This window comes from Ceratotherium simum, chromosome 31 (genome assembly GCF_057802395.1).
Source record: "Ceratotherium simum simum isolate JZ-2026a chromosome 31, ASM5780239v1, whole genome shotgun sequence".
In the NCBI taxonomy this organism is placed as follows: Eukaryota; Metazoa; Chordata; class Mammalia; order Perissodactyla; family Rhinocerotidae; genus Ceratotherium; species Ceratotherium simum.
In genome coordinates this window covers 17,016,763-17,030,017 of record NC_141930.1, presented here as the reverse complement: position 1 = coordinate 17,030,017, position 13,255 = coordinate 17,016,763, and the positions used below count along the sequence as shown (strand labels likewise).

General features: G+C 41.4%; 1 protein-coding gene across 9 annotated transcripts in view; it reads left to right on the top strand.

The window, feature by feature from the left end:
• The window catches only part of SULF1 (sulfatase 1), a 181,420-nt gene that overhangs the window by 99,098 nt on the left and 69,067 nt on the right, over nt 1-13,255 (top strand). For all 9 annotated transcript variants that reach the window (XM_087420466.1, XM_087420467.1, XM_087420461.1 and 6 more), the window contains one exon: nt 3,907-4,146. In XM_087420466.1, coding sequence (XP_087276592.1) covers nt 3,907-4,146 — 240 coding nt within the window. The remainder of the gene's footprint in view (nt 1-3,906; nt 4,147-13,255) is intronic.

Here is a 13,255-nt window from a genome sequence, read left to right as displayed (position 1 = left end):
GCGTTTGATTACAGGATAGTTTTTGGTGGAGTTTCCCAAGGAAACATCAGTGATACAATCGCACTGGTGATAGACACAGTGCAAGGCAGTGTTATTGACTGACATGAATCAGTGCACAGCCATAAAGAAGAAGAGAGTGCTTCATGCTTTCCTTACTGGTGCATCCTAACTCAGCAGAGGGCAGAGTATGATTCCTGCATTCCATCATCTGCGTCCAACCAGATAATTCACCACGATCAGAGGCAGCGTTTAACACCAATGTGGCTGTCAGCTACTGAAGACAGATGCATCTCCAGCCCACTCACCCCTCACCTGGGCCTGAGCTGCTGAGATCACCTCAGCCCTTAGGAGGCAGGTGTTAGTGTCTGTTAGTATCTCCACTAAGAGGCCAGATGAAGCAAAATATGTGATTACAGAAAGTAAGACAGATCTTGACTATAAGCAGACATCATTTCTGTTTCTCAGTCTTGAAAACATCAATGTCACCAGTACTCAGGCTAGATGGAGTTTAAGAGCATGGTCTCTTTGCTGACTGCCTGCATTTCCATCCGGGCTTTGCTGCTTAGGGTCTGTGTGGCCTTAGGCATGTTATTTAACCCCTCTGCCCCTCAGTTTTATCATCTGTAATATGGGAGTAATAAATAATAGCACTCACTACAGAGGGTTATTGTCAGGATTAAATGAGTTGATGCTTGTGAAGCGGTTAGAAGAGAACCTGGCCTAGAGTAAGTATGGAATCAATGTTTCCTCTTCCTGTCTGCAGGATCTTGGAAGTGGCCCAAGCCACCTAGATTTCTTAAAATGAGGCATCCACTATAGTCTCTTCCAGCTCGAGGCTTCCCTGGTTCTCTGTGCATCCTAGACTACTTCTCCAAGTGTGGTCCATGGGCAGGCAGCATCAGCATCCCCAGGGAGCTTATTAGAAATGCACATTCTCCAGCCCTTCCCTGGTCTTACTAAATCGGTATCTCAGAGTGGGCTCAGAGTTCTGTGATATAACATGCTCTTTAGGTAATTGTAAAGTTGGAGAAGCATTGTTCCAGAATCCTCTCTTTACTGAGAAACTTCAAGCCAGATATCACGTTCAGCAACCCTAATGGTGGAGCTGCAGTGGTCACAGTGACTGTGGGGACCAAATGTCTTCAGAGATCCCTTTGACATGTGGGCTGGTTGGAAGCAGGGCATTTAGAGGGCTTTTTCAGGACCTCAACACAATCAGCTCAGTTAATTAAGAAAAGAGTGATACTTCGAATGAGAGAAGAGGCTGGGGCAAGTCTGGAGATTACGAATAGGGCTAAGTTTTAGCCCCAGTTTTCATATTATTTGACCTGAGATCAGATTTCCACCTACCATCCGGTATTTGCAGCTCAAATGAGTCTGTAAACTGGAGATTGCAGCTTTGCAATTCAGGACCTTGGAAGATGGCTTCCAGTTGCTTCTTTTTTTAAATTTGTATTCAGCTAGTCTCATAAACGAAACTTGGAGAGCTCATTCTTTGAAATGAAGAGACTATTAGACAATGAAAATCCATCAACAGTGTCAGCAGAGTTTTTCCACAATTCAAGACATTACAATCAGTAAGCGCTGCAGATATCTAAAGAGGAGAGAGGAGTAAGTGAATAGACTTCAGCATCTACCTCTCACTCCCTCCCTACTCCCACGTCTCTAGTCATCTGTTTATCTCCAGGATGCTTCCCCCTGTATGATCAAGCAACACAAATAAAAAATGCAACTTTTCTAAAATGAACTTTTTTGATCTTCTATAGGGCGTATTTCTTTTTAGTTACTTCTCAACCAACAGTGAAACAATTACTTCTCCAATTTTCTTCCCATGCTGAAAACTTGGAGGTATTAGTCAACTCACAGCCTTCTGATGCATTACAGTGTCTCTTGATCTGCTTCCTAGAGTCGCTCTGTTTTAGAGACACAATACAGCTCAGGTTCTTATCACCTCATATTATTACAATACAGCTCAGGTTCTTATCACCTCATGGCCTGACGGCTTCAGCGACCTCTTGGCAGTACCCTTGATGGACCCACCTATTTCCTCCTCCATCATATACCCCCATTGCCACATTGCCACTGCAACACCTCTCAGTGACTTTTTTCTTACCATGCTGTTCATGCCTTTGACAAAGAAGCTATTCTGCCTCCATTTTGTCAATTCTATCAAATCCAAATATCTCTGCCCAGCCTCCAAGCTATTTGCTAACTCTGCCTCCCACATTTCATCAAGAGAATTCTCCATATTCTTTTTCATTCCAGAAAGTCAATGCGCTGCCCTCCTTACTGTGCTTACTTCTTCCCACCTTCAGAGCACCGCACATACCATCCTCCTCATGCGCTGACAGTACACTTCACCCATCCCACGTTTTCCTTCCTCCTTTCCTTCTCTTTGTCCTTCTTTCTTGTTTCAGAGCTCTTATTAAACATTCACTCAGCTCCCCTCCAACCTTATATGTACTGCTGCTGCATATCTGCACTCCTCTGTGTATGTTGCTTTGCAAATATCCCCAAGTGATTTTTATATGTAGGTTCTCATCTAGATACTTTACTATTGAGGACCAGAGGCAGCGGAGAATTTTCCATTTCTTTTGTTAGTGCTACACTTCGGGGACCAGCCCAGAGTGCTGAGGTTGATAGAATGTTCAGCATGAAGTGGGTGCTCACTACATGTTATTCACTGATTACAAAAAGGTTGCTTGATCCCCTGAAGATAGCAAGAGGAGAAAAAGCAGTTAGGAGTCCCCTAACTGAAGCATATTTTAGGGGGCTCTAACGAGACCCAATTAGAAACCCGCATCCTGTATTCATGTCTTTCCTGTGAACGATAAAAGCTAGTATGTGAAAAAATCAGGCTCGCTGTGGCTTTTTGGACTGTCGCACGCTTCTCCTCTGCGCTGAGTGCTTGCCTGGTTTGCATTACGATTTCCTTCCTTGCTGGAAAACCACATGGACTTTCTTCCTTTCTTTGGAAGAAGTGGGACCTGCTGGAAATGTGAAGCTCTAGGATTCAAATGCAATGGGCTTGGCTGTAGTGTTCTGAGTGCATTTCTCGACAAGTCCTGAAAAGACTATTGAATTCTGGCCTGTGCCTTTTTTCTGCAGTGTCTGGATGTGTTTCAGCTGCAGTGTTTGCCTGGGTAGAATAATTGAAATAGAATTGTTTTTCTTCCTCGGCAATCTTATGTTATAATTTCATCCTTTACAGTTAAAATGGAATATTTTATTACTATGCAAATACTTTTGAGTGCAGTAGAATCACAGCTCTTTCACAAGCAAACAAGCTATCTTTTAAAGTTACGTAAACAGGTGAAAATATAAACTGGTAGTGCTATCGTGATAGACAAACTGGCAGGTATTTGTGAGTGCTAGAGGATACCGAGTTACATTAAGACCTTTTTTTTTTAAACTAAATACAGGCATTTTGGGGGACTTCTACTTAATAGGAAAAAAATTGTTTCCCTCTTTTATTTCATATGATCAAAACACTATCTGGTCATCTCTGCAATGTCACCAACATTGTGCATGTGTGGTGGGCTGGGAGTTTGATACTTTATGTACCAGCCTATTGTCCTCCGGTAATCTTCAAAGGGCTGTTGGCCTTTGAATCTGCTCCATATCTAAAATTCTAGCTTTAATTATCAGATTAGCCTGCATTTTTTTTCTTTGTGATTGAGGAGAGGAGAAGCTGAAATGTGTTTATTATTCTGCAAAATACTTAAGAGGGTAGGATCCCAAATGTTTAATTTTGTTCTGGAAATAAGAGCTGGTCAAATTTTAGACTCCTGCAAGCCAAGAGAGGGAAATTCATAAATCGGGAGAACAGAGTCACCGAGTGACACAACATAAATGGATGTTGGTCTGTTGCGCCCTGCTAAACAACCCTGCAACTGTGCCTTTCAGGGTCCCTGCAAGTCATGAACAAGACGAGAAAGATTATGGAACATGGGGGGGCCACCTTCACCAATGCCTTTGTGACCACGCCCATGTGCTGCCCATCACGGTCCTCCATGCTCACCGGGAAGTATGTGCACAACCACAATGTCTACACCAACAACGAGAACTGCTCTTCACCCTCGTGGCAGGCAATGCACGAACCTCGGACTTTTGCTGTGTATCTTAACAACACTGGCTACAGAACAGGTAAAGGGTGAACTTCCGAGCCCGTGAACCTCTGGTAATACGTCTTAGACACAGGTGACTGCATTGTGTAATGAAATATGTGAAGTTCCAGTAAGTCCCTAAATGGTAGTAGTCTAGGCTTTTCTTCTGTATCAATATCCTCTCCATCTCTTACTTCTTTACTCTGAAGAAGGTACCAATGACAAGTCCCTTAAAGTCAGAATGATTCTCAGTGGACACATTATGAAAGTGCTGTACCCATCAGAGAACCCAGCAACTGGAATTTTCCAGGACAACCTGCAACAGAGGAGTTTTCATCCTGTTTGCCTGTTTATCTCAACCTCTTAAATCTCAGGGGATCATGGCACACCTTGAGGTTTAGCTTAGATGTTGGTAAATTCCTGTTGATTCTTTCAATGAGTAAACATCAAGTGTTTTGAAACTGATTAGCACCTACCCCAGGGCCTGGGACACAATAGATGATCAAAATTATTTAGTGAATTAATAACCAAATGAATAAACCAAATAAATTATTGATTCATTTATTCATTCATTCATAATTAATAGAGTTTGGAGATTCTTTAGCTTAAGCTGTGGTTATTTTTAGGTTTCAAATATTCACCTCCATTTTCCAGGAAAGGAAGGCATCCTAATTGCTACGCCTACTATCACTGTTTAACCTACACAGGGCAAGAAGAGGGTTTTAGTTAGTTGGTCTTTTGAAAATTGGGGACTTCTTTCAAGAGAGGTCATGAACGTCATGCCAGTCTTTCTAAGAAAGCAGCAAGGCTCTTTCTGGTAAGTTTGCCCTCCAAAGCCTTTATTCTCCCAGCATTTAGATGCTTTCCTCGGATTTTCTGAGCATTTCTTCATGAAAGAAAGCCAGGATATTAATAAGGGGGCTGGAGTGCAAAAATAGTTTTTTTCAGAACCACCTAGACTTATTCATAAGACTTAAGGATATCATTAAAGCTTGTTGGAAATAATTTTCAGGTCTACAGATTCTCTCTTCTAAAGATTTAAAAGTAAAGGATTTTGGATAAATGTATTCTCTCAAATCTCTTTAAAAAATGAAATTAATCTTTCCCGCTGGCCTCAGGAATTATGTGGCCATTTGCTTTGCAGAGCGCCCTGTGGGCACTTAATGCTTGTTATTTATGGGTGAAAATATTGATTTTGAATATGATAGCATTGTTGTTCACAGGCATCGCAAGATCTCCACTCACAGAGGAAGCTCCTCCCATGAATCTCAAGAGTGCTTGCTTATGGTTAGGAAAGAAACTAGGCTGCTCAGAGTGCCTTATCTAACTAAGTGTGTTTTCTCACATAAGTAATTTAAATTTATAGCACCTTTCATCTCAGAGCTCTAAAGCAATTTGCAAATCCATCAAACATCCCTGTAGGGTTCATAGACAGCAAGTGTACTTGGCTCTACTTTATAACTGAGGTGTGGATATCAAATATTTTGTGACCAGCTCAGAAGCAAAATCAGAAATGGTCCCCTAATGCCTGCTTTCTGATTTTAACCACCAAATTGTGTTTTATTTATGGGAAGTGTTGTGTGAAATCAGTGCCTTTCAACTCCCAGGATCCCTATAATTTAATCCCTAGTAGCAGACATAGTCAGCCCTGGTGGTCTAGTGGTTAAGATTCAGCGCTCTCATCACCATGGTTGGAGTTCGTGTCCCGGTCAGGGAACCTTACCACCATTTGTGGGTTGTCATGGTGTGGTGACTGAGTGTTACTGTGATGCTGAAAGCTGTGTCACCAGGATTTCAAATACCAGCAGGGTCACCCATGGTGGACAGGTTTCAGCAGAGCTTCCAGACTAGATAGACTAGGAAGAAGGACCTGGCTACCCACTTCCAAAAAAACTGGCTGTGAAAACCTTATAAATAGCAGTTGGAATAGAGTCAACAGTACTAACAACCAGCAGACATAGAAACATAGAGGGTTGAAACAGAGAGAGTTAGAACTTTCACTGTATCCAGACTGATAATGGACAGCGTCGGCCATGAGATCCTAAGAAATAGAGATTCAGGGTGACACCTCTGTGTCCCTGCCAGGACTTAGAGCGGTCAACTAGGGCTTGCTAATTTGTTTCGGGGCTAAATCAAGAAAGGAGAAAAAGAAGATGAGTAAGTTCTGGAGAAATGGTGTATCTGGTACTTGTTTCATTATACTATGCTGTATCCACTCCAGAATGGATTACAAGAGCTTGAATAAAACTCAGCCATGATTTAGTTCAGTTCCCTTATTTTCAGATGAACAAACTTAGACCCACAAGGTTAAGATGACTTATTGAAGTGACACATCTGATGTTCTATGGGAAGAGCAGGCACTGGGACTTTGGTCTTCAGGCTCTTTCAGTGTGCTGCTCCAACCTTAGGGTTAAGTCAAAGAGGAAACTGCACTCCAGAAGCCTTTCCCAATGACAACTGTCAGTCCTTTTGTGCAGCCCAGAGGGCCTGCTTCAGGTCATTGTCTTCTCCAGGGAGAAGAAATTTGCTCCTGGAAACTAAATCTGATTCTGAAGCCAACCTTCTCCCCAGGGGTCTAGACACTTAGGTAATAATGGAATTTATAGTGAGTCATCCTACAGAGGAAAAGGAATTCTTTAAGGGAAACAAAGACTTTTCCAAATACCTAGTTAGGAATAGAAAATGGAGGATATGCACTCAGGAAAATAAATTATGATGTTCCCATTAAATCAAAAAATTAAAAATTGGAAGACTAAAATGGCATGATAGAGATCTATATAATTTGAATTTATCTTTGATGGGAAAATATTGAAGTGTCTCAGACAATTAGGAAAAATAAAGAGGTCTTTGTGATAATTATTGATCCATCCAGGGACAGAGACTCATTTGAAAATACACAAATAAGCACATCGGGATGACAGGCATCTTAGGAAACGAAGAGAATTGGTGAGTGGGTATTAAACCAACATAATTATTGATGAGCCACTAAACTGGTGGGAAGAAAGCCAACATATAAAGATTGTATTGTTTTCCTAATAATGAACACATTATTTGGAACATTTAGCTGATAATCTAAGAAAAATAATGAAGGAAGCTGAAATATGTATTCTACATAAATACCCATCTAGAGAAAAGCACAAAGCAGCAATCAGTTTCATGAAGAATGACTCAGAGAAGACAAATTACTAAGAGGCTCATTTTGGGAGGCCTCCAGAATACATGGATATAAATGAATCGAATGGATCCAATATTATATTTACCATTGTATGACATGATTTTTTCTTTTTCAGAACTGAAGCATATTTTTGGACTGGCTATAGCGTAAATTTTTCTAAGTTTACTCATGGAAAATATGACTGTACAACAGCTTAAATGTTCAAGAAGGGGAAAATACATGTCTTGCATTTTATGGTCTGACAAGTGAAGTGGGAATGATATTGGATTATCTATCATAAAAATGAATATCCTGCCTTTCTGCTCAAAAAAAATTTTAGTTTAAATTTCTTGTGAGGGCATAGACATGAATGGAAAACCTGGCATAAGTTTTAAGGTAAAAGTAATAATCCACATTTGAAAAATAGAATCAAGTATTAGAAAAAACCCTGAACAAAGACTGAGGAGAGCTGGAGTCACGTCCCAGGTCTGCCTTTAATTTGTTTTGAGAACTTGTACAGGCCAGTTTTCCAACCTGTGTAATGCAGAGATTGGACTAGAGTGATTCCTAAGTGTTCTTTCCTGTCCAAAATTATATTGTAATTTTATTATAATCACTGTAATTATTATATTGATTCACTTAAAAATTGTGTTTAAATTATAATCATAACACAGGATGCATACAATCACATGTGAATTAAATTTTAGCCATACTAATTCTATTTCATAGCACTGGGGTGGAAGGGCCAATATTTAATAGAGATCTGCAATTAATCTTTTTATAACAAAACGATTTAGACATATTAATCAATTTTCTAGTTTCGTGTCTTTTTACATTAAAAATTTATGTTACCTATAGCAAATATATTTATTTATTCTCTAATATGGGATTTTTTTTAAATGTAGAGTTAACGTAAAGTAAGACAACTACTATTCTTATTTTTATGTGTTATGGTATTATAGATTTTTGATAAGTACATAAACATAAGATATAGCATACCACATATCACAAATGGTATGCCATTTATTGAGCCATATTAGTGAGTGTGCTATGTCTAGTACACTAGATACTGAGATGTGAAGAGATATCAAGTATGATTCTTGTCTTCATTAGACTTACAATCTAGTTGGGGAAACCAGACTCCTGTACAAGTTGACATAAGAGTAAATTATAATTTTAACTTGATTCCAAATTGTGTATATTTTTAGTTACTACTAGTGAAATCCTGCCACCCCAAATCTATCAATTACATGGAGTAAAAGCTCAATTAGTGTATCATTTGTTATATTAAATAAGATTTAAATTCTCCACAGCATCAGGGCCGGCCCTGTGGCTTAGCGGTTAAGTGCGTGCTCCGCTACTGGAAGCCCGGGTTCGGATCCCAGGCGCGCACCGACGCACCGCTTCTCCAGCCATGCTGAGGCTGCATCCCACATACAGCAACTAGAAGGATGTGCAACTATGACATACAACTATCTACTGGGGCTTTGGGGAAACAAAAAAGGAGAAGGATTGGTAATAGATGTGAGCTCAGAGCCGGTCTTCCTCAGCAAAAAGAGGAGGATTAGCATGGATGTTAGCTCAGGGCTGACCTTCCTCATAAAAAAAAAAAATTCTCCACAGCATCAGAAATCTTTTGTGTAGTTACTATTGCTGACAAAATTAAACTCCTTTGCTTCACATAGTTCAAGGAAATTTTTCTAAGACAATCCTGGACAGAAGCAGAATGGCCTAAAGTCGGCAGTAATTATACTCAGCTCTTTCTGATCTCTCTCCCTGTCACCCGACCCCCTACCACCTTCTGAAACAGCTGTGAAGGGCAGTGTTAATGGTGTCCCAGAGAAGAGAGTGATACAAAAGGACGAGTAGAGGGTGCGTTAGTGACAGAATCAGATGGTAGTAAGTTGAGTTGAATTGCCAACACCAAAGGATAGAAAAACTTCAAACTACACATAATATAATGGCAATATGGGCAAGAAAATGAAATTCACCTTAGGGAGGGAGAAAGAGATATAATACAGCTGGAGGAAAATAATTAGAAGCCCAGATAATCAATTGCAGAGCACTGCCAGGAAACATAATGCTGAAAGAGGCCAGGGGTGATTACAAATGAGTCTCAGTGTCACGGGGCAACAAGAAAGGCTGGAGTAACAGGAAGCTGACAACACTGGGGTGCTGCGTTGTGACACATGAGGGCCCGGGCTCTCTTGGAACAAGTGTGATGGGTGAGGGCATATCTGGAAACACTGAGTACATTTTTTACACTCCATTAACACAGAGACACCGAAAACCTGGAGGGAGTTCTAAGGCGAATAACAGGGCCCATTAAGAGACTTGAAGAAATAGTTTATGAGAGGATTAAGGAAGGGCAAGAGCCATGGCAATGGGTGGGAAACAGTACAAAATAACCTAACGAGTGAAACAGTGAGGGAAGGGCAGGAATGACGTGGCATGGCTGCCCCAAGAGGAAAAAACAGAGAACCAAGGGAAAAGTAGCAGGAAAAATCTAAAAGCTAATTAAGCAGGAAAATGTAAGCTAAATAGGAGAGAATTTGTTGCCACAAAATAACTCAGATTAGAGAAGAAAAATATGTTACCTGTCAAGAGATGTTTTCAAATGCACGAGTGCAGAACTCTGGAACAAGATTTTCTTACTGCAGAATGGTCGAATTATTTAAAATCAGAACGAGGAGTTGAAAGGATAACGGTAACAGTGATGCTAATAATAATACACATAAAAAGCCTTTGTTCCAGGCACTATGTTAAGCACTTTACTGTGTATTAATTCACTTAATCCTGACAACAGTCCTCCCACTATTATTATTATCATCTTCATGGTTTTGTAGAAGGGGACTTGAAGGTAGAGAGAGTTAAGTAGCTTGCTGTGGACTTATAGCTGGCAAGTGGCAGAGCCGGGATTGGACCCCAGGCAGGCTGGCTCCGGGTGTATATTCCAAACCACTATGCTCTTTTACTTCTTTGAAAACAAAAGGAGAGAGAAATGGAATAAACCCCCAGGGATGAGGAGCAGGCCAGAGGAAGGAGCTGGGTCTGAGGTTATTAAGTGGAAGGTTCCTGGAAACAGTCCTCTTGTGAAGTAACGTTGGTGAGTGTTGCCTTGGTCTGCTGCCTGTGATGCCAACTTACATTGCCTTGTGTTGGAAAAGGAAAATCATCCTGTGGTTCTTGTGAAAAGGTGGTTAGTCTCTGAAGACAAGAACCCCTCATTAGAAGAATTCCTACTGCGTATAGTCAGCTTGGGGGGAAATCGGAGTCATATCTGACATGAGACCCTCTGACACTTTGTCGTATACCTGTCCATCTGCTCCCGGGCCCTGGCAGAATCTTCAGGCAGCGGGTGTTTGGCTAATTGACCACTTGATTGATTCACTCATTTGAGATTCAACATATAAACATTCATTCAGCAAATATACAAGCATTGCCATGTTTCTCAGACTTGAGTTAACTCTTCAAAGAAAATAAATCTAATGAGAAAGATCAACTTCAGCAACTCTGAAGCTCTATTCTATGAAAATATTTAGACCAAATCATCTTTAAAAAATTATAATTCAAGTGAAAACAGAAAATAGACTTTAACATGTCTAGAACCTGTTAAAGAACCCAGAATACATTGGGCTCCATGAGCCCCAGTTCAAGAAACAAAAATTATGGAGCCTGGATACTATGTGCAAGGATAGGGGTGGAGGGTACAGAGATGAGGCAAAGGCAATGTTTGTCCTCAAAAACCTTACAGTCTAAGAAGTATTAGTCTTGTATATGAACATGACTATACCACAAGGAAAAAAGAGAGAATGGCATTAGAGCCACAGAGACAAATTGCTGTGGGGTTGGGGCAGAGACCCAGAGTGAAATGGCCTCTGCTCTGGCCCTGAGACTAGAGAGGAGGGAGGTGGAGCAGTCGCCCAAGCAGAGGTAGAGAGATGGAAACCAGAGCAAGCAGGAAACACATTAGCTAGAGAGAGAGTTAATTAACAGAAATGCAAGAGGGAGTTGGAAAGAGAGGGATTTTGTCCAGACCCAAGGGAGGCCTTGGACGGTGAGCTATCAAATTAAACTTGATTCTGTAGGTAAGGAGGGTCCATCCAAGGTTGTGGGAAGAGGGTGATGTGACCGGAGCTGGTCTTCAGGAAGATGGCGGTGAGAAGTAGCTAGTGGCTAGGAAGGCCAGTCAGGAGACTGTGGGCATCCGTGAGGGGTGTCAAGCATCAGAGAAAGAGGGAAGGTTCGAGAGCTATTACCCAGGTAGAACCTACAGGTGATGGCGACTCGGCAACAGGAGCAAAGGAGCAGGTGGAGTCAGGGAAGGCTCTGGGGTGCCAAGCCTGGTTAACCAGGAAGGTGATTATGCCACTCAGAGGACTACAGGTTATCTGAGGAGAGAAGTAAATTTGGAGGGGAAAATGATTAATTCCGTGTTGGACGATTGCATTAAGGGGCAAGTGAAACTTTCAGATGAGGTTATTCTACAGGTAATTGAATAGCAAAGATGAAAGCAAGCTAAATAGCTGTCCCATAAAGAGACAGAAATGATGTATGTTGGATAAGTTTAGGATTCAGAAATGCGTGCTTTAAGAGCAACACCAATAAAGTATTTGATTCTAGGATCCGTTTGTGTGTGTGTGAGGAAGATCAGCCCTGAGCTAACATCCATGCCAATCCTCCTCTTTTGGCTGAGGAAGACTGGCCCTGAGCTAACATCCGTGCCCGTCTTCCTCCACTTTATGTGGGACGCCACCACAGCATGGCCTGACAAGTGGTGCGTCGTGCGCGCCCGGGATCCGAACCTGGGCCGCCAACAGCGGAGCGCGCGCACTTAACCGCTACGCCAGGGGGCCGGCCCTCTAGGATCTGTTTTTATCATCTCAAGCCAGTCATCCAGGAATTACCTTTCTTCGTGGATGTAGGTAGAGGTACTTGTAAAACCTGCTGAATGAAGCTGGGAAGTGGCTTTGACGTGGAAGGCATCTGGCTGGCCATAGGATGCAGTCTCTCCCTAAAATGAAAGATTGCAGCCTTTTAAAAATCAGAAAAAGTAAAACTTGCATGCATGTGTGTATGAATGTATGTATGACACACACTCCTATATCTATATGTACGTATTTGTATATGTATACCACACACACACGTACATATACCTCTATATACAGACATACAATGAAGTTTTCTCTAGTCCTTCATACTTGAGGGGAAGGCTATCTGTGTGGCTAATAGGGTGACAAAACAGCTACTGGGGTCACCCATAATAATGCTTGTTTATGTGTGTTTTCCTGGTGAAATTACAATAATTACAAATAGACCCTCTTTCTCAAAAGTGTGCCAACAATACATTTTTGGCTACCCTTCTCATAGTCATAAGGTATTCAACTTCAAGATCTAACCTATTTTGTTCCAGAAATCCCAACCCGCCTTACTCTCCCCGTTGCCCCTCTCCTATCGTCATCTTTGGCAGAGGACCAAATTTGAAGTTTCCTTCTCAGAAAGGATTGGTCAGCCCTGTTGCATGGTGGCCTTTCTTGGATGTGAAAGTTACAAGTGTGAAGTCTTTCCAGTGGCCTTTTCAATGAGCAGTGGAGTGTTTGTGGCACATATACTTCTATATACCCTAATTCTATGAAAATTAGTCATCTATGTAGTAACTCTATGTTGCCAGAATTTTTTGTTTTTTTTGATGAGGAAGATTGGGCCCTGAGCTAACATCTGCTGCCAATATTCCTCTATTTTGTATATGGAACGCTGCCACAGCATGGCTTAATGAGCGGTGTGTAGGTCCACACCCACGGGATCCAAACCCACGAATCCCAGGCCACCGAAGTGGAGTGCGAGAACTTAACCACTACACCACCGGGCCAGCCCCAGAATTTTTTGTTATCAATAATAGACATACACATTCGTAAAATACACATAACATAAATACTGATGATGTAAAATATGTATATGTGGCCACAAAAGTCCTGACCATGTCCCAAAAAAACGG